Source organism: Lycorma delicatula, chromosome 8, assembly GCF_047948215.1.
Source record: "Lycorma delicatula isolate Av1 chromosome 8, ASM4794821v1, whole genome shotgun sequence".
NCBI lineage: Eukaryota > Metazoa > Arthropoda > Insecta > Hemiptera > Fulgoridae > Lycorma > Lycorma delicatula.
Genome location: NC_134462.1, coordinates 46015208 through 46037423, shown reverse-complemented (window position 1 = coordinate 46037423; position 22216 = coordinate 46015208). Strand labels below are relative to the sequence as shown.

General features: G+C 28.8%; 1 protein-coding gene across 1 annotated transcript in view; it reads right to left on the bottom strand.

Annotated features, from left to right (window-relative positions):
• Positions 1 to 22216, bottom strand: part of Nup160 (nuclear pore complex protein Nup160) — a 75921-nt gene that overhangs the window by 655 nt on the left and 53050 nt on the right. The window contains exons 15-23 of the mRNA XM_075372994.1: positions 20782 to 20882; positions 19329 to 19420; positions 17798 to 17896; positions 16535 to 16835; positions 13355 to 13494; positions 11779 to 11866; positions 10877 to 11059; positions 9319 to 9485; positions 7249 to 7470 (exon numbers count right to left, since the gene is read on the bottom strand). Coding sequence (XP_075229109.1) covers positions 7249 to 7470; positions 9319 to 9485; positions 10877 to 11059; positions 11779 to 11866; positions 13355 to 13494; positions 16535 to 16835; positions 17798 to 17896; positions 19329 to 19420; positions 20782 to 20882 — 1393 coding nt within the window. The remainder of the gene's footprint in view (positions 1 to 7248; positions 7471 to 9318; positions 9486 to 10876; positions 11060 to 11778; positions 11867 to 13354; positions 13495 to 16534; positions 16836 to 17797; positions 17897 to 19328; positions 19421 to 20781; positions 20883 to 22216) is intronic.

The window sequence follows — 22216 nt, the reverse complement described above, 5'->3', positions numbered from 1 at the left end:
CTCAGTTTCCAGATTTTGATAAAAAGTTTTTTATGGGTATCTACGGCTAAATATAACAACCAGTGTCAATTGAATATTGTTAATTAATAATCATGTGCTGCTTGAAATGTGTTATTATAAAAACATAGTTACTTTGTTCGACTTGATCTTATGTAATTATTAACCATCATAGAAAAGTCAATATCAGCATATTTACTCTAAATTTCCTAGGAATTCAAGTCACAAAGTACAATTGAAATGTATAATCTACTTGGTTTTGACTAAATTTTCCTGCCTAACTAAAACAATGAAATTAGTGGCATTTGAAAGAGCATACAATTTATTTTACGAATATGAAATAAAATTACTGGCTATTTTATGTTATTATAAACTAAAATATAGTTATGTACAAGAGTCATCATATTATATGACTTACTATACACTGATGTAAGTCAAGTAAATAAAATGGATTAACCCTTTTCATTAAAATACAGTTTTTCATCAGTAAAAATTCAACTAAAAACTTAAAAATACATACACACATAGCTTGTGATTATCAGAATAAGAGCTATATTGGATTAATAATGGAAGTAGATGATGAAAATCAGGATGCAATGTTTAGATTTATGCAACCTATCTGGCCTTCTAGTCAGTTGTGAATGCATTGTGCAAAACTGATGTACCAAAAATAAATACCCATGCAACACTAATAATTTATAATTGTCAAAGAAAAGTGTTCAAAACTTTAAGGAAAAATGCCAGGATAAAAATAAAGTGTCATTTCTATTTATAATAATTATGGATTAGTTAGTTGAATTTTTTTACTTACTAAATTTTCTCTAAGTTCTCAAATAAATCCACATTTTTTTTCAGTCTCCTCTCAAACTTTAAATCATTCATATTATAAAAAAAAATTATAAATGAACTTTCGTACTAACCTTCAATGACAATTGTAAATTACAAACTACTGCAAACTTAAACCAAAATATAACAATGAAATAGTCGTTCTTATTTTGGAGTTGCTAAAATACACAATGATTTGTATATGAATTTGTTTTGTCCACGCCACATTCATGATAATCTACAAACATCTCAAGTAGCAATTTTAAAGGGGATTTAAAAATGTTTTATTGCCATTATAGATGTGGATTTTTTTATCTTGGATCCATAATTGGCAATCTTGAAGTTCCCTTACAGGAATTTCAAACAAAATCAGTTTGATTTTTCTTGAGTTGAATTTGTCACCATGCCTCTGTGCCACCCCATTCAAGGATAAAAATTTTGGAATTGATCAGATACTGCAAAGAAGGTGAAATTGATCACAATATTGAATTTGGAGTTATATAGTGATCAGTTAAATAAAAGTTTATAAAAATCTTAAAATTACAAAAACAAATATAAATGCACTTTCATACTAACCTTCAAAAACAATTACAAATTAAAACAAACAGTTGTACTCAGCTTGGAGTCACTTGAGTACATAATGACGTGTGTATTTTTAATCATAAAATAGTTGCTTTTTCATACTTTTAAAGTAAATTTTATGCTCTTTCATATTCCACTGGTCTCATTTTTCTAGGTTTAAATAGCATAGCATTTTAGTAAAACCTTTGAAATTTCACTTTGTATAACTTTAACTGAAAACCAAATGAACTTGCACGTTTTGAATATATTTTTTGGGTTCATTTTCAGATTCCTGATGAATTCATATGTTTTTTAATATTCAAATATTTTGAAACTCCTATATATTATAAGTGAGGAACATTTATAAAAATAATACATATTGCTATATCAATAATGTAATATTACTGTACAAAATAACAAGATAGGTTTTCACATTCATAAAAAAATTATACCCAGTCTTATTCATTTGCTATTTCAAATACATATCAATCGTACTTTAAAATACACAACTCATTATAATTAACAAACTTTGCTAATACAAATGTAATCCAACACAGCACAAATAATTTCCTAATACATGTTACACACACCTTTCTGGGCTTCATCTACTCTGAAGAGTTTGATGCAATATGCCAGTTGTACAGGTTAATGAATATCCATTCACCTTTACAGACAACTAATTATAATTAGTTATCTATAAATTCGTTACATTAATAGATAAACATTATACGATTATAAAAAAAAATGTTTATAAGAATCAATCAGCAATCCTGCAGATCTACCCAAAATATTTTCTGGAAAGAAAGTTACTGTGTCAATTTTAAACAATCTCACTATAAACAATGAAAGAGATCACAGATCAAACTAACAAAGTGCATCTCTATAAATTTTTCATCAAAAAACAGTATTTTTCTAAATACTATAATTTTTATAATTGCAAGTTAAGTAAGGTAAAGTAAAAAATTGTTTTGTCATTTAAAATTTTCATATTTATTGTTACGCTATATTAATAATATTTATTTGAAGTATTTTATTTAAATATGAATATATAAAAAATGTGGTAATATTTATTTTTGTTTCCAACTTTTACTTATTGTTGTAAAACTAGTCACTAGAATATTTTTCTGTAAGGGCATCAACAACTTACTTATTTTGGTTAGTTAACATTTTTTTAGAGTATATCACTGTTAAGTATCAATATCAATCTATTTTTAAGCAATCACTTCAACTGGGTTGAATAAAAAACATAAGGCAATACTTAATTTTGAAGAGTTTACTTCCTTGCAAGTGAATGCTACCCAACGTTGAAGTTTTCCAAGTAATCACTCAAACTGGGTTGAATAAAAAGGCAACATTTCTAGTTCCGAGTAATCATAACACACTTTTAAGATAGAATACAAGCTTAGCTTCAGGACGATTACTTATACTTCTTTTTACACTCATTCGAATATGGCCACGAAATGCATATCCATGATGTGAAATGCTATAAAATAAAAAGCATAAGTCCACAATTATGTAAGCAACTGGTAAGGTTTAAAGTGAAAATATTGGTTATTTGCACAAAATGATTTTACCAGAACTCACGAAACTCGTGGTGGGATATCAACTCTGAGAGATAACATGAAAGTATTTTTGCGTTGTGTTACCGATCAAAGTTTTTAGGTCAGTGCAGCTAAAGATTTCAGTCTACACAAAAGCACAGTATGCAAAACTTTTGATTTTGTATCTGAGCAAACATTTAAGACATGCAGATGAGTGGATAAAATTTCCATGTACTGCAAACAAAATGGATGAAGCAGAAGCAATCTGGTAAACAAGTTTCCAAATACCTACAAATATTGATGCTGTCAATTGTAAGCACTTTGAAATAAAAAAGCCAAGCCGCTTTACAGAAGAATACATCAATCATAAGGCTTCACAAGCATAAATGACCAAGCTAATTGCAAAGCTCACAAAAGGTTCATTAGCATCGGTGTACAGTGGCCGGTGAGTGTGCATGACAGTAGGTTTTAGAGGCTGAGTGCAGTGAACAGCAAAATTTCCTAGTTTAATGGAAGATTTTGCTTACTAAGAAACAGCGGTTATGGTATAGGTCCTTGGCTTTTAACGCCATTTCAAGTACCACAAGATCGACAACAGAGGCACTTCAATTATTTTCATTCTAAAGAAAGAGTGACAATTGGGAGGATATTTGGACAGTTGAAAATGCAATTTCCATTGTTAATGAATGTTGTAAGGGTATCTACACAGAAGATACAAAAAACAATAGTTTGTTGGGCAATACTGCAAAATATTTCCAAGAATTTAAACAATGCTTTTGAATTTCCAGACAATCTCCTCGGTGAAGGTGACTACGACGAATTTGATCAAATTCACCAATTTGAAGACGATGATGATATGCATCTTGGGTGAACAAAAATTAGCTGATGTTTTAATTCTATTAAATATTTAAATAACTACTAACGATTCCAATCCTTTCTCCAGGCTTTATTTTCATCTTACAACTTCACTCTTAAGTAATTGTATTAAAAGTAAATAATATATACTACAAATAAAACTCGGAAAATGAAACAAAAAAAAAAATTATATAAAGTTGAAAGGTATGCAAAATTCCAATCCTTTTTTTTAAATCCCTTGTTTAAAGAGATGAGTGCCTTGCTAAGTTTTTAACGTTGTCTTTTATAAAATAAATTCTTCATTTTATTTAATTTTTAAAATTCAACTATATAATTTAAAAAGTTTAATGCTAGTCCCTCCTGTTGGACTAATATGTAGTCCTAACAACTGAAACGTAATGTTAAAATCGTAACAAGGCGTTTTTATAAATGTTTTTTATTATTTTTTCATTTTATAAACAAAGGATTTTAAAAGGAAGAATTTAAATTTACATAATTTTAATTGCCAAATACAATATAAGTTTGCAATTTTTTTAAATGTTGCTTTTGTCCGAATTTCCATTGGTTTTGTAGTTTCCATATTGCTCCTTAAGTGCTTTCACTAGCAAGTCCTCCCTTCTCTTTGTTGTTTTTATTAACTTGAGCTGTTTAGCAAAAACTTCTCACTGCTCTAACAAAACTAAACTCTGCAGTTCAGGCATTGTTAATGCAGATGTTTTGTCACTTTCATTTTTAGTTCCATAATGTTTTTTTTTTTTTTTTTTTTTTTTTTTTTTTTTAATCTCTGATGCTTGAACTTTTTTCCAAAAGAGGATGAAGATGCTGCATTTTCTTCAGAAGATTCAGCATACATTTTGCCAGACACCGGTGATGAATTACTTAGTCTGAATTCATCGTCTGCTATTCCACATGCTAAGGCAACTTCTATTTTCGAGAAGACTGGGTTCTCTTCAGAAATTAAAATTTTGAGCATCACTTTTTCCCAATTGTTCAGTTTTATTGGTTTATTGCCAGTCATGGGGACAACAGGTTTTTTTCACAATTGTTGATTTTTTTTAATTGTGAAAGTGTTACTGGTTTGCCAGTCTTATTAATAGATTTTTCAATAAACATCTTCTAAGCCTTTTATTTTGCTGAAATAATGTTCAGCAACATCGATTTGTTTAAGAGAACACAATGTTCTTTTAGTATTTCCATGAACATCATTCAGTCTGATAAACACCAGTTTATCCTGGTCACTCACTGCTGTCATGTTTAAACTGAATTAAATGTTAAACTAAATCTCCTATTACAAAACATCTATCTTCTATACAAACAAATGATTCACTTCTGTGGAGCATGTAGATGACATGAGCGGCGAATCATGGAATATTGCACAACAATTAAGTTAACACTTAAGAAACAACAAATTACTCTGAAGACATAACTCAAAAGTTGCTCATGCTTTTCCAAGGTATCACTTTGCTCAAAAATAAATGTTTATTCAATGCAAACCGACTGATTACTCATAAGCAAACTGTTTACTTAAAAGAGAATACTCTTGAGTAAAGTCAACATTTATGAGTGATCACTATCTTTCATTCAACCGCCTGATTGTTCAATTCTATGGTGTCCACCAGACAGTACAGTAGCAAACCTCTTAGTTGGTATACAATTTACTCTTGGCACCAAAACTTTACTAAGACAGGTTAAACATACAAAATCACCAGGACACCCACGCATCCCTGAAGCTGGTGTGGAACAACTCAGAGAAAGCTTTGCATATAGTCTGAAGAAATCAACTTAATGTGCACCATGTGAGACTGGTACTCTAAAAATGACTATTTGGCGAAGTTCAAGATTTTCTTGATACTTGTTTCCCAGGTCAATGGATTGGTCGTGAAAGTCCAATTGAATTGTCACCTCACTCCCCAGATTTGATCCCACTAGATCTTTTCTCATTAATGATCGGGTTTATGTACCACCTTTGACCATTGATCTTAGACTTCAAATTAACGCCACAGTTGCAGAAGTAACACCCAAGTTGCCGGCTAATTCTGGAACAAAATAGACTTCAAGTGGGATGTATGTTGGATTACAAATGGAAGCCATATCAAACTGAAGTGAATGTTGGGACAAATTTGATGTGTTTTTCTATGAAGTGAGACTTCAACTGAATCTATAAATTATCAAAGTAAATTTTTATATCCTTTTAAATTTGTGTAATAGTCCTTTTTGAATTATCTGGTATGTTTCCCTCCTTCAAGTCATTTATTAGTTATCAACTAATTATAAATATTTAAATTTCATTCTTTAAAAAATTGTTATTTTAAGAAATCTGTACTGTTCAGTTCACTGTTTATCATTCACCACATCCTTCCAATATATTCTATAAGATAGACCCTTTTTAAGGAAGTATGTTATTTTCCCTGCTTCTCATATTTTCTTCTGGGAATTTCATTGTCAACTTAACTATTTTCATAATATTTAATTATTTTTCAATTCTTAAATGTTAATAAAAAGCATTCTTTTGTAAAAGCTATTTGGAGATATACAGAATAAAAACCATATTGCTTTTAAGAGAAGAGAAAGTAGTTAGTTTCACTTGATTGCCAGCAGGTGCCTCCCTCATGACCCACTTTCAATTTGGGACAAGATAGTGGCCCCACAACAGAAAGCTTTCTGCTTTAACATTTGTGAGTCTACAACTGTGCAGCATTTTTATCAACAACACCCCAGCACTGTATCTCCTACTAGTTGAAGCATCTGACACTGGCACAAACAGTTTCAAGAAATACGTTTGAGTAGAAGAAACTCTGTAGGTCAGCTACATGTGCCATTAAGTGAATCTAACAGGGCTAAATATGTGGTTCAGGCACAAACCTGTTGTGTGGTTTGTTATTCAAACCACATAACAGAATTAGATTAGTATAAGTCTTCTGCAGAAGTGATAAACAACTTGTGGAGTTATGTGAAATCATCTTCAACAAGGAGAAAAAAAGAGGACACTTTTTTCAAATTTAGTGGTAAGTGACAAGGCAACAAAACCTTTCTGTAGAATACTTACTCCATAATTTGTATGACTTGGAAGGCCCTACTGTAACTAAGCTATCACTAGCATAATTCTCAACATACTGAACAACATCTCAATATAATGAACAAACCACACTATTAACCATTAAGGTTCTGTGCTCTCTAGGAGTTGGTATATTATTTAAATTCAATTTCAAAATATTCAGAATTATATTTTTGTTTAGCTTATATTATTTATTTAGTTAGTTATTGAACATACTAGTAAAGGTCTTCATTAGTAACAGCTCATTAAGACTAAAATTCAGTTACTTTAAAATTATTAATCATAAATGCTTAAAACATTTCTGTTATGTAGCATATATGTTAAAAAACAAATATACCTTTATTTCAAAATCATACTTCCAACATTTCTTGAAAATTATTAGTAAATAAATTATACATTAAATGATTATAATACCGTTTTCATAACTGAATGATGCTGAAGCTCAACTAGTAATGTATCAATTGTATTTATAGGAAGCCATAACGGTGGTGCAGTTGCGATAAGAGAATTAGTCAATGGAAAGTGTTCTCTTCCTAAACCAAGTCCTGCATTTAACAATTCTTTAGCAAGTACAGTCGCTTGTTGTAAATTACCATGTCGTATATATAATCTCATTAATTCACCAGGGTTTCTTTTCTGTAAGAAACATTTTTTTCAATTAAAATAAAAAGTAGTATAATAGGCCTAGAATTATGTTGCAAGGGGGCTAGTTTTTTCCTCCCTCAAAAGCACAACCTATCTACTAATATTTAGGTATCATCCAAGACAAAAACATGCAATACAGAATTAAAACTGGGAAACTGTTAGTTGGACTTAGAAAAAGTATAGAAATTATTTAAATAAATAGGAAAAGGGTTATAAATAGAAATAGGGTTGTCGCTGCTGCTGATGTGTCTTCTTTTTTCTTCTTTTTCCTGTTGCTGCTGATGTGTCTAGGACTCTTTGACCCACCCAAGGAGTCCCACAGTGTACAGCATGCTCTGAGTAATGCCAAAAGACAGGTATCAGGGAATGTTGTATAAGGGGGAGGGGTTTTAGTCAGTGAGAGCCTCACACTTGCCATCTGTTCAGGCAGACAGCAACTGGGAGAGATCTTTACCTCCTCTAACAAAAAAAAAAATTCATCTATCTAACAGACATATTCTCTCACCTTGCCCGAATTCAATTAAATAAATAAGTTTTATACCATAAAACTTGTTCTTTCTTGCATTTCAAAATATTTTTAAGAAATTCTATAGGAATTTCTGCAAATTACACATTAGAAGTACTACATTTTCACCTACTTTAATGGTAGCACAATTAACCCCATCCCATTAACTTTATGAATAGATTACATACACAATTAATGTATTCTTAAGGAACAATTTTATCTATCAAGCAGTATTTTCCAGTGGTTGGTTTTAATTTGGTGAGTATTTAAAAAAAAACTGGTTCTTTAGTTCTTGTTAAACGTTCATTTTTTGCTCTGTACTATGTTTTAAAACAGAATTATAACTTCAATTAACAACAGCATGTGAAAGAAATTCCATTAAGCTGGCAACCCTAGGCTTTCTACTACGGAAAGATACAATCACTTCACACTACTTTATAGAGAAGTAAATATACAGACTAGTACAACAGCTACACTGCATTACGTGTTTGTATGACACAATTATTCTTTTTTTTACACATGGTAGGTGTCCGCAGACATTTTAGACGAATTCTTCTTTCCTTCATATAATTCAGTAAAAAAAATGTCCCATATTTAACAAAGGTTGAAAAGTTAAAAAAAAATAAATAAATAAAAATAGCCATCATATTGAAAGCTGTTGGAAAAATGTTTAAAAACTTCCTAAACAATTGATAAATTGTTCTTAAATAAATTTAAATGAAAATTTTTATATAATTATAAATAAATTCTGGATAAATAAATTTACAAGTAAATGCCGGGATGTTAAATTGTGTTTTTGCTAATACATCCAAAAAATGTGGTTCATTTTTAAGAATAATTTGTCTCAATTTCGACAGGTTTTCTTTAAATAGGTTAAGACTCTTAAGAACAATGCAGAGAAGAACAAGGTTTAATATGGTACAAAACTCAAATTTTCCATCAAGTGTTAGAAAAGGGTCCTACACCTTGAAAGAAAAGAGGTCTTTCTTTCACAAGTACTATTTTTTTTTTGTTATAGTGCAATCTATTCAAAAAGAACATAATTAGGAATCGAGTTTTAAAAGACTATATATATAATTAAAGGGTGTTAGCCTAAACACATTTGCATATCAAATTCATAAATTAAAACCTGTTTTATGGAACCATCAAATTCAATAAACAGGGGTTGTAGCTTAATTGTGATGAAGGTTCTGACCACACAATATTATTTGTGGAATAATATATATAATATAATATTATGTATTATAATAAATAATATAATATATATTATATTCATAACATTTTGCACAATATTTTGAATGAAAATTAAAAACTTAACATATTTCACACCATACCTTGTAAGATGCTTCTAACCAATGAGGAAGGAATGCTGAATGAGACATTATTTTTCTAGCTACAACCTGATGCAATCTTGTCATACCTTCTTCTTCATACTTTAGAAGAAGATATTGCAGAAGACGCCAAGCAACAGTTACTGCATTGGCATCTCCAACTACTAAATCTGAAAAGGGGGCAAAAAACATATAGATTGTAAAACCTTTTTTATATAAAAAAATTAAAAATATTTTTTATGAAAATTTCAAATCTAATTCTCCTTACTATGTCTAATTACAATATGATTAAATATTATGCAACTTAAGAATAAATCTTGGAAATGAATATAAAGTATATTTATGTACTTTCAGTAACTTTACATAAAAATTTAGCCTAACTTTAGCATGATTTGATTACCTTTAAACTCATACTTAATGTTAGAAGGTATTTGGGTAAATCAGAAAAAAATTGTTTATTAATGTTAATTTCAAAGGCCTTACATTGGTTGATTGTAATTTATAAAAGCAATATGCTGGTTTCTGAGTCAGCTGGTCTTTAATTTGATTCCTGGTAAGGGTCTGGACATTTTACACATATTTCATCCATATCGTCTTTGTTGTTAAAACATGTGCAGCAGATATTCATCATAAAAAAAATTTTAAACAATTAATTATACATGGATTTTGCAAGTTACATAGCCAAAGTAAGGCCTTTGGAATCAGAATTCTAAAAATGGACTAATTTTTTGAGATTTATCTAAAACATCTCAAAGGGTGTAAATATTTAAAATCAAATTTCCCACTTTCAAGATATTTACTTACCACATTTTCAGTTGGACATAAATAAGATCTGTTAACAAAAGTTTTTTATAGAAATACTTCACAAAATAGAATGGGTATTTATTCTTGGTCTCTTGGGATTTGCTAGTTTTGTTTACTCATATAGAAGAAAATCTAATGCAACAGCTGCCTAAAAATTTAAAAAAAATGATGAACTAAAACAAAATATGAATACTTTTAAAAAATCCTAAAATAAGTTGCTAACATTACGAAAACCAAACAAAAACATGTAAAACAAAACAAGAGTATCAGAAAATTTTCTTTTGATTGCTATGTAATAAACTGAAACAAAATTTGTAAAAATAAATAAATAAAAATAAAAATCCCATATTAAATATTTTTTAACGTATATATTACAAAACTGAAAATTGCCCATAACCAAATAAACAATAGGATGAGCAACTTTAAAGATATTCTTGTTAGTCTAAAAACATAAAAATAAACTTTCCTATCAAAGAGAAGCCTTGCTTAGTTATGCCTGAACAACAGAATCTCTTCCAACATAAAAAGAATTAAACAAACTTAATTTTATTTTTTATTGCTCAGCTGAAAATTAATTAAAAACTGAATAAATGAAAAAAGAAAATTTAACTTCTGAAGAACAGCTTTCTAATAACATATCTATTGGAAACTCACTACACACATTTTCAAAAGTTTGCTCATATCAATAAATATAACGTATATTCCAAAATGATCAATTTATTATAATTACTTAGATTAAAATAGAGTAACTAATTACCTGAGATTTCATTAAGTAACAACCAATCCCATGTTTTCTCTTGATTTACCATCATAACACAAGCTGTAGTTAATGCCTCAAGAGGCTGATCATAACTTAAATGAAAAAGATGGCACAAACGTAATGCAATTTTATATAAACCTTCTGAAATACATATCGCTACAACTTCTCTTGGTAACGTATCTGTGAGCAAATAAATAAGATTTAGATTTTCCAATAGAATTAGAATTAAATAAAATAAATAAGAAATTAACTACATAAAAAGTGAGAAAATTGAAATTTGGAAAATGTGTGCTGTAGAGGCAAAAAAAGCTGGGGCACGAGTAGTGAAAAATTCCTTTAAAAGAGGTATAAATTTCCAAATGTATGAGACAGGCATTTTCATATGATTATAAATAAAGGAACTGATCGAAAATTAAATAATCAGTCACGTCCATCCCAATGCATTTGCTTATAGGAAAATGTTAATCCTTTCTGAATATCAACCAATTCTAAAATCCCCAAGACATAGTGGATAACTTAAAAAAGTGAAAATTCATTTCCTGTATTCATATCTGGACTTTTTCCTTCAAATCTTAGAGCAGTAAATCATAAAATAATGCATGTTATCAAAACATTCCACTAAAGGAAAATTATTAAAAATGAAATGCTATTATTCTAGGTAGTTATTGTTGTAATTCATGTGAGTCAAGAGTTAATCTCTGCTAGTAATATTTTAATCTGCTGACCTATAACCTACAAAAAAAAATCATCTGACAAAGTACCACATTTAGAATAAACAAAGAAAAGTATCATATTTTTTAAGAATTAAATAATGAAAACTAAGCTCATCAATTTGAAAGTGGAAATAAAAAATTAAGTGGATAAACAACTGCAATTTTCAAACTGATTAAAAAGCTTACCAGGAGAGCAATTTTTCAATGTGGATCTAGCCTTAGATAACTCGTATTCCTTCTGAATATCTTTTAACTCTAATAGCACAATAGCATCCTGTAAAAGAATACAAAACAAAATTTCTGTTAAATCTATGCTGAAATAAATATAAATCAATACTTACTTAAAAAACCACAATCATTCTAGCCAACAAATTAATATATAAACATACAAAATATTGAACTACAAAAATATCTTAATCTGATGTAAGTTTTAATCTCATACATGAAATGAAAAATATATATAATAAACAAATTTTAATTTTTTTAGGACTTGTTAAAATAGCGATAGATTTACTAAATAAATAAAATTACATTAAACTAAATTATAACCACATTATATTTAGCAAATCTACAACCTGTGTATAGTTACTTAAACATGTGGATGAGCGTTTCCGGCTACACTCTTTATATAAAACAGGCATCCAATTTTTAAAAAAGCAAAATTAAAAAATTAAAAATTTATAACTGAAACTAGATAAGGCCAGCTGATTAAATAACTGGTTAATAAACTTTACTAAGCCAACAGGAGAATGTTAAAAATCAGATGGGTGGATAAAGTCACAAAGAGGTGTTGCGGCAAATCGATGAAGAAAGAAGCATTTGGAAAAATATAGTTAACAGAAGAGACAGACTTATAGGCTACATATTAGGCATCCTGGATAAGTCACTTTAATATTGGAGCGACAGGAAGAAGGAAAAAATTGTACAGGCAGGCAATATTTGGAATGTGTAAAACAAATTGTTAGGGATGTAGGATGTAGGGGGAATACTGAAATGAAACGACTAGCACTACATAGGGAATCTTGGAGAGCTACATCACTGCATCAAACCTGTCAATTGACTGAAGACAAAAAAAAGAATGAAAAAAACTAAGCCAATAAAAAAACACCTTTAATTATTGGTTTCAATATCATGCTTAGATATTCTAGATGATGAACATAACAGCTCAAAACAATTAGAACAGATAAAAAGACAATTTAATTATTACACACCAAATTCCAGCAATATATTTAAATGTAACGCTGAATTATTTTAACTTCAAAAGTAAAATTTAAGGTAGTTAATTGTAGAAATTTTTAATTAATAAGATTTAGTTGTAACTTGTAATAAATATTAGCAGGATTTACAGCATCTGTCGATGCAGCAGGACTTTAGTTCAAATCCCAAGTTAACCAGAGAAGTAGCAATTTAGGGTAACTTCAGTTTATAATTTTTAACAACTATGGTAATTTATAATTAGATTTTTGGGTAAATTCATACATTTGTATTTTTATTCATAGAGTTTTGGGTAAATTCTCACTATTTAGATCTTTGACTAAATAGTCATAGACTGGATAAGATTAACCGGTCAGTCAGTAGCCATTAAAAAATTTTCATTTTTATTTTACTGTATAAGTATTTATAAAATTTCACGTAATAAAAAAAAAGAAGTGCTTCAATTAAAATAAAATAATAGGGCACTAGTAACTATATATTAGAACAATTTTTGATTAAATCAAAAGAACTATTATAATATTGTCTGATGGGTTAAAATAATTCTCACTTGAGTACTTGTAGGAGGTTTGACGATCCATGCATTATCCGGATGGATCAACTGTAAAACATTCAAGCATGCTCCATAACACCGAATTTGAGCTTTTGATGTTTCTGATCTTAAACCATGTTCATACATAACACTTGCAGCTGAAATGCAAATAAAACAAAGCGAAACCAAATGATTAGATTTAAGTTTTGTACAGTTATATCAAATCAACATTTGTTTGCTCTTTGCGGTACAAGAATATGGAACAAAGACACTGGCATCTATGTCATAGTATACAGTATACAACAAATACATTATTATGTTGTTAATACTGTATTGGCTCGAATATAAGATGTCCTCACATATAAAACGACCCAAGTTTTTGAGGGGTGTTTACTAGAAAAAATTAAATAGTCACATTTAAGACTGCTTTCACATTTATATATAATCAAAACACATTGAAATTTCATCTATAGAAAAATAATAAACATACCTTAGTAAAATTAAATATCTACACTTCTATTTTAACATACAATGTAATTAGGTATCATTCCCAGTCATCAACTTCCTCCTCCTCCTCCTCCTCTCCCAGTTCATCTTTACTACTGGAACTAGATTCAGAGTTAAAGTCTTTCCACAGTTTGTCAACTTCAGTAGCATCCATCTTATTAGAAACAAAACACTTCTTAAACCCTTTGAGACGATTGTTTCACATTTGATTGCACTCCAAGCTGTGGTTATCCACTTGACCAATAGCTGTAGGCTTGGTTTTTTCAACTTCCCTGTTGAGTCAACACATGATCCCCATTAAGCAAGCAGGCATTGTATTCCTTCCAAAGATGATTGTCAAGTCTTATTAACAACAACGTCAAGGATCTGAAGTTAGGAAGTCATTCCCCCAGCGATCACAACATCAGTGTTCATTTCAGCCACCTGCTTCTTCATCTGCTCTGTGTGCCCACAAAATGAAACCAGAACTAGCATGTCCCTCTGTCATAGTAAAGCACCTGATCAACATCCCCAAACCACCTTCAGTAGTTCAGTCATCCATCCCTTCTCCTGTGCTTAGTATTGGTTAGTTTGCTTAGCATTTGCCATCTAGCCAAGAAGATAATTATGTTCTTCAATCAGCTTAATTATATAATACTGATATGCGATCAGCTTATCTGCATAATCTGCCGGTAGACGCTGGGCACGAGTTGTACAGCATCGCAAGCACAGTCCAGCATGATGCATTATTAGTTTGCACCAGCCCAAGCTTGCCTTAAATTGAGATACTGGAATACTTAATTCACAAGCCACCTCCAATGCTTTAAATTGAATCACTTTGTGACTTATTGGCAAGCCTTCATTTCGTTTCTCCTGGACATATAAAAAAACCACGCTTATCAATTGCATCAAATTTCCCATTTTTGGGTCCTCTGAATGCTTTTTTGTTGCACCGGCATTATGAAGGTGATCTTAAACCATGTTCATACATAACACTTGCAGCTGAAAATGCAAATAAAACAAAACCAAACCAAATGATTAGATTTAAGTTTTGTACAGTTATATCAAATCAACATTTGTTTGCTCTTTACAGTACAAGAACTTGGAACAAAGGCACTGGCATTTATGTCATCATATACAGTATACAACAAATCTTTCGACTAACGTTGAATATTGCATTCAGAAACACCAAACCTTTTTGAAGTTTGTAAGTTTTGCTTCAAGTAAAACACACAATTTGAAGTTCTCATCATATTTCTCTCCTTTATTTATTGCAATACCAAAGACATTCACCTTTCAACCACTTTCTGCCATGAAAGATAACCTAAAACTACCGCCGTCTACTGTTGCAGTAATGAACAGAGTACGAGTGCACATGTGCTCCAAGTTATATGAATGAACTGAGTACATCACGTGACTATGACATAATAATACATTAAAAAGTCACAAATCTGATAAATCCACTGCTGCAAAATTCACATAAACTGATATGCACATTAAAAAAAGAAGAAATAACGCAAGGAATTAATTCATGGTTGTCCTGAACAAACCTATCAATGACAAATGAAAAATGTTGGTTTAGTTTTGACCTTGAGCTCTGCAGTGATGTGCACACATTTCTCTCATAGTAAGCCAATCTCGTAAATGCAAAAACAGTAAAAAGCCCTCTTACTTATATGTTAGGCTGCACATATAAGAGGAATACAGTTTTTATAGATATTACGGAAAAAATATAGTCTTATATTTGGGCCAATACAGTATATTATAAGAGCGCATGACTCAAATCAGTGATAAATAATAAGCAACACTCATCAATCAATCAGTCTTATTCAGTAAATTTGTCATCCACATATGATATAATAATATACACTTAACACAATTTTATACTCATTTAATGTCCAGTTAATTAAAATAAAATCAAAAAACTACAAGTGATGAAAACTAAAATACACATTAAATTTATATAATTATTCCCAAAATTTTATTCAACTGATCACAACTTTAAAATAAATGATTTCTTCTTTAAAGCCCCAATAGAAAAATAATATAAATTATTTAAATGATTTACATCTTTTATTTGTAAAAAAAAAAAAAAAATGTATATTAAGGAGCAAATCCCTATTCTCATTTATGTAATAGAAGTATTTATTCCTATATTACTGGAACAATAGACATTCTAACAGAAAATGGACCGTGATTTCACGGAAGCTGTAAGTTATATACTGTCATTCGATTCAAACTTATATAACGTATCATTCAAATATAATCTAAAAAACTTCTCACTTGATATACTTATCTGCTCCTTATTAACCTGCCTTTTTTAATAATGTTAAAACATCATATATTTAAAGTTAAAATTAAAATGATGTTTCTCAAATCTTTGCCTCTTCATTCATTCCGGTCTAGAGTTGTTTCCTTACAATCTACTCATCTACCATATTTTGAGATACATAACTCTTTGAATTTCCTCAAGCACTGAAAACAATGCTTTTCTAAGCAAACACATATGTCACATGAAGGATTAATATAGCCTACTGATTGACCATGTATCATCATACACTTCATGTAATTCACATAGTTGACAATGTAAATCCTTCATTCACTCTAAATATCTTTCTAAGTAAAGGCAAGGTATTATTGTTGAGGAAATTACATCTATTTAGATAGTATGAAACAAAAAAAAAAAATTAAATAGATTAACAAACTACTTACCTTTTTTAAAATTTTCATGATTTGTGTAAAGAGCATAGAGAGTATTATAATAAATTGCAGCTTGTTCAATATCAAGTGAACGTGCTCTAGTTTCAAGAAATGTTTCTAAATGAGATAATAATCCATGGTATGGAAATTCTAATAGTATATCAATATGTCGAGCATTGACAAGTTCTGTAACTAACTGTCCAAGGCAATCAATTCTACGACTTTCCTCAGGGTTTGTTTCCAAACTATGATATGCACTTTCCCAATGACCAAGCTTTAAATGATGTAGAAACAATATTGAATATAAAGTAGGCTAAAAAAAAAATAAAATAAATAGGTAAACTTTTTAATAATTTTAAAAACACATCACTCTTATAACATAAAATATAATTATTTAATTATTATATTCTTATTTATTAACTTTATTTATTAAATCTACGAACATACAAATAACAAGAATAGGAATAAAAATGAAATATTTTCCGTAATAGGAATGAGTGATAATGAGTAATAATAACTAGGAATTATCAGGACAGAGCGTGATCCAGAATAATTAAAATCAAAGTCAATTAAAAACGCTACTGAACATAAAAATTAATTTTAATTACAAGACTAAAATTTCAAAAGCAGTACAAATTTCTATAAAAATATATTAAAAATGACAAATGTAAACAATTGCAACTAGATATAAATAAAAAATAAAGATCAATTTTATTAACACATGTGGCTGATCTCCATGGCCAAATGGTTGCGTCTCAACTTTTCAACTGAGGATTCCTGGTTCAAATCTCGGTCAGGCATGGCAGTTTTCAAATGGTACAAAATTCCATTTGCATATCTCACAAGTTTCAAGCTTATGCGGTATGATCAAGAAAAAAATATAGTCTTAAAAAAAAATTATATATACTCTAAATTATATATAACAAAACACTGCTCCCTAAGTTTATATTCACATAAATCTACCATTCATTAATTTTTTTTTTTTTATTAATATTTTGACTAAATATGCTTCTACTTTTAACAAGCAATATGTTACAGATTAAATGACATGAAAAAATAGCAAAACTTGCCAAGAATTGAGACCAGCTGATCTAGAAACTAGCATGTTAACCATGAAGTTAATTGATCAGCCAATGCTAGACAGATACAAATCCTACCTATTAATTTGCACTCTGACAATTTAGATAGAGATAAAGAGAAAGAAATTTCACATATATTAACAATAAACAAAAATACATCAAGTAAAGCATTCAAATTTATATACACTTTACTTACTAGATCAGTATTAGGTCCAGATTTTATTTTTTGTATTGCATTATTGGTAAGGTCAATAACAAGATCAGGTAAATCATGTCTTTCAAACATCTGGATGATCTGAAAAGATAAAGAATTTTTACATTAAAGTTTGATTAACTACCAAAAGGAATTATTTATTTAATTCTTTCTGAAAATAAATATTTATAGAAAATATAGATTAGAAAATTATAAAGGATTTTTTCTTTACTTTATGATAAATATAACACTTTACAACATATACAGTAAGTAGGAAGAAAAAACAAGAAAGGATGTATCTGAAAGGTAAACAGAAAATACTAAAGATTGAGTGAGATGAAGGAATATTAATTATCATTTTTAAAATATATTTATAGCATAAAAGAGTGAAGATGAAGATCTGATTTAAAATGCTTAAATTTAAATTGAAAGTATTTCAAGTAGTCTCACTTTTTTATATGATAATATAATTTGTAGTAAATATTTTTTTAAATTTAAAAATGTAACTTTTATACTCCTGTTGGCAACTATCTATTACCTGGTTGTAAACAAAAATTGTCAATGTATTTTATTTTTATGAGGACACCCATTCCTCTGCACTTTTCCACTTTTAATAAAACTTTTAGAATTTTGGTACAGTTTTTTGATTAATAAATTTCACACTTCTGCACTGCTTGCCACAACTTTTTAATAAATATACCATCATAAACTAAAATGTTTAGATCATTATAAAATGATTATAATCATATATAAAATTATAGTGATTTTTTTACATTAACTGTTTAATACATAAAAAAATTACCAACATAGGACATCTTCTGTCTGTCTAGTTCTAAACCAACTTTGTGCTTCTGAGTTCATCAGTTCCCTTTCAATTTTTTCTTTTAACAAATACACATGCAGTTGATCAACTGATGTTATCACACTGATAAAATATAATTAGAAATGTCCTCCTTTTTTATAAACTGAACTTTTCATTCCTCTGGTAGATCATCCCTCCATTTACTAATACTGAAAGTAAGTACAAATTCTTCAACATCAGCTGAAGGCTGATCTTTGCTGGTTTGGGTGGCAAAATTCCTAGAATGGTTGTCTCTCATTTTACTCTATAAGCCCATCCAATTCTCCAACCACACTTTCTTCAGAAATTGCCTGCATCCAAACCATACAAAATATCTACATACAAATCCCTCAATTCAGTTAGGAAAAAAACAATACTGGCAGTAAACTCTCTATATCTCTAAATAATTAAAGAAATACTTATTTCCCTGGAGTTATTCTTAAAATCGTTTATGATTCTATACAATTTAGAGAATAGAAGCTTGAGCACCCATTATAATTTACGTAATTTTAATTTTTATTAAACTAAGTAATAGACTAACATCTAGATTAACTAAGAAAGAGTTTAATATGCATTTGACCAACAAATATGTGAAATACATATTAAGGTTCAATGAAAATATAAGATACAATTAAAATAAGCAATTTTCATGATAAATAAACAAAATCATTAAAAAATAATAATGAAAATTACCTTAAAATAATGTTCTGACTCTCCAATAACAAGATCAAATGCTTTATATGGTTGAGCCATTTCTAAATAGGCTTGTGCAAGAATAATATTCCCTAAAAAAAAAATATATTCAATACATCAGCATAAGAATTAACAAAACAAATATTTAACTTTTATAACAGTGGAACTACTAAAACTAGCTGGTTTAAAGAAGTAGAAAACGATCTTAAAACTTCATGGAGGGGATTTCCTTAACATCCATGCTAAAAGAACTTGGACTAGACAATATGAGTCAGATGAAAACCACACTGTCAAACATCTATTTTAAAGTAAAATTTCCGAATTTTTCAAAACTAAAACTGGAGTCAAACAAGGAAACAGACTTTCATCTCTGCTCTATAAAAAAGTAATCAGGGATTGGATTCAAAGACTGAATGAAAATGGCGGAATCAAAATATAAATAAAAGGTGTGAAATGTAATTGCATAGCCTTTGTGGATGATTTCGCTCTGCTGGCCAAAAGCTGGGAAGAAGCTAAACTGCAAACTCAAACAGCCAAGATTGTATTGAAAATTTCCTTTGAAAACCAAAATAATGACTAACATGAAAGATGCACCACAGTATCTCTTGAAATAGACAATCACAAAATTGAAAAATTAGATCATCTCAAGTATACTTTTAGTTGTTCAGACTTTAAGCAACTTCACAGCAACAAAAACTAAAGAATGGTTTATCAATGAATTTTTCCTATCTTATGATACAGCAAGTTAATTACTGACTACAGAAAAAGAAGAAGAAATGTTTCCTTAAAATTTCTTTTTACATCTAACTTGGGAATAAGATATATAAATTTGTATTTGAAGGCACGAATTTCAAGACTATAAATACAATTGAATAACTTTCAGTTTTTGTTGCAATTTTGTTTATCACTATTTTTTATATTTCTATTTTCATTGACCAAATTTTCTACTTAAAATTAATTTCTCCAAACGTAATACTATCCATAACACTAATATAACAAAGACCAAATAAGAGAATTTATATTAAGTGTTTATTTGTACTCAATTTGAGATTACAAAGTCTTCAAACAAGTTAACCTATGATTTTATAATTTGTCTTCTCCAGTCTTATGATAATTGTTTTTAAGACATGTCATTAAATTAACCCTAAGAGTTTCAAATAATATCAACAAAGCAATTCAGATTTAATAAAAAAAACCTGTTTAACAGGATTTCAACTTGCAAGTCATACAGCATTATAAAATACAGCAAATAAAATTGCTTAAATGCTTATCAGCAAAGATGTTAATCATTTATCTAGCCTAACTAATCAAATATATTAAATAAAACAATTACAACTGATTGTATCACAAAACAAAATGTTATAAAAAGTTAAAAACATGCAGTTGACACAAATTTAAATTCAAACACAGATTATTTTCATATAGTTTTGCTGAAATAGTTAAGATAACTTACAAGATTCATGTTCTACAAAGCGTGCAAACTGTTGTAATAGTAGATACTGTTGTGTATCAAGAAGAAATTCTGCCATTATATCACTGTTCTTATTAGGCCATCTGACAATAATATTAAGTAATTTATTACAAAATACAAATGCACATCATTCTTAAATTGAACAGTAATCTTTAGTTAAAAAAAAAAAACTAAATTAAAACACAAAAAATCAGGTAAACTCATTATTACTTGATTTTGTTTATTATTATAATTATAATTGTTTACCATATCTAAACATTAATTATCTTTGGCAAGTAAATGGTGCATTGTCCCAATATATGTCAAAAATGGTGAATAAATATTAAAGCTAAGTATAATAAAACAGATTATAAATAATAAAATTGGAACAAATATTTACACTGCTTTCTCAGTGATGCACATTTTAAAAATTATTTAACATTAAAATATATTTTGTATGAAAGCACTTTCTGGAGAGTAGATTAAATAATTTAATTCTCATACACAATGAAGCTGATTGTTTTGGACACGAAGTCTAGTTTCAACATAAATATAAATGTATAAAAGCTTAATAATTATGTATATAATCAATATTATTATAAAAGTACAACAGAATTTTTAGAAGGAATAAATTAGATACTAGTATTTTTGAAAGACAAGAGCAATTTAAACAATAATCAGCAAAATTTGTTGCATATTATACAAATTACTTCCATTTGAGTGATGCAAATTAACTACCTCATAAATAATATATCATAATATGGAATGGATTCAAGCAAAACAAATATTAAGCAGAATGTCTATTGTGGTATTATAAGATATAAGGAAACATGCAAAATGTGTAGATTTTTATTTTTAGGTTAATACTTAATGATGTAATCTTCAATTAAAATGTTCAACATTTTTATTCTCAAGGAGGAAGTTGAATCAGTAAGTCCCAGTAAAATATCTGTAGCATTTTTTAACCCTATATAGTTAAAATTAATTTTAGTTTGTTATGGATAATTTAAATTCAAACTACTACCTACAAACCATGTCAAAATCCTTCAACATCAAATCTAAAGAAAGAGTCAAACATCAATCTTTGTTCTTACAAGAGCATTATACTCTTGATCATGAAACAATAACAAAATGCATGCTGCTGTCAGTAGTAAATAATGCAATCATTGAGGCTCTTCCAACCAAACAAATTTGATAAAATGTATGTCTAATTTAAACTGTAAGTTGTGAGGTCACAACTTAAATTTTTAATTAGAGCATTTAGGGAGAACACTAGAGAGTTGGATACTTTTTAATTTATTTGGTTAATTAAAATTTTTTGTTTAATAAAATTTAGATTTTACAAAAGTAATGAAAGAAAGAATTATAAAATTTTTCAGGTAAGACTTACATGTAAGTTGAACATTTATCACTTTAAAGGATTAAATATCAACACACT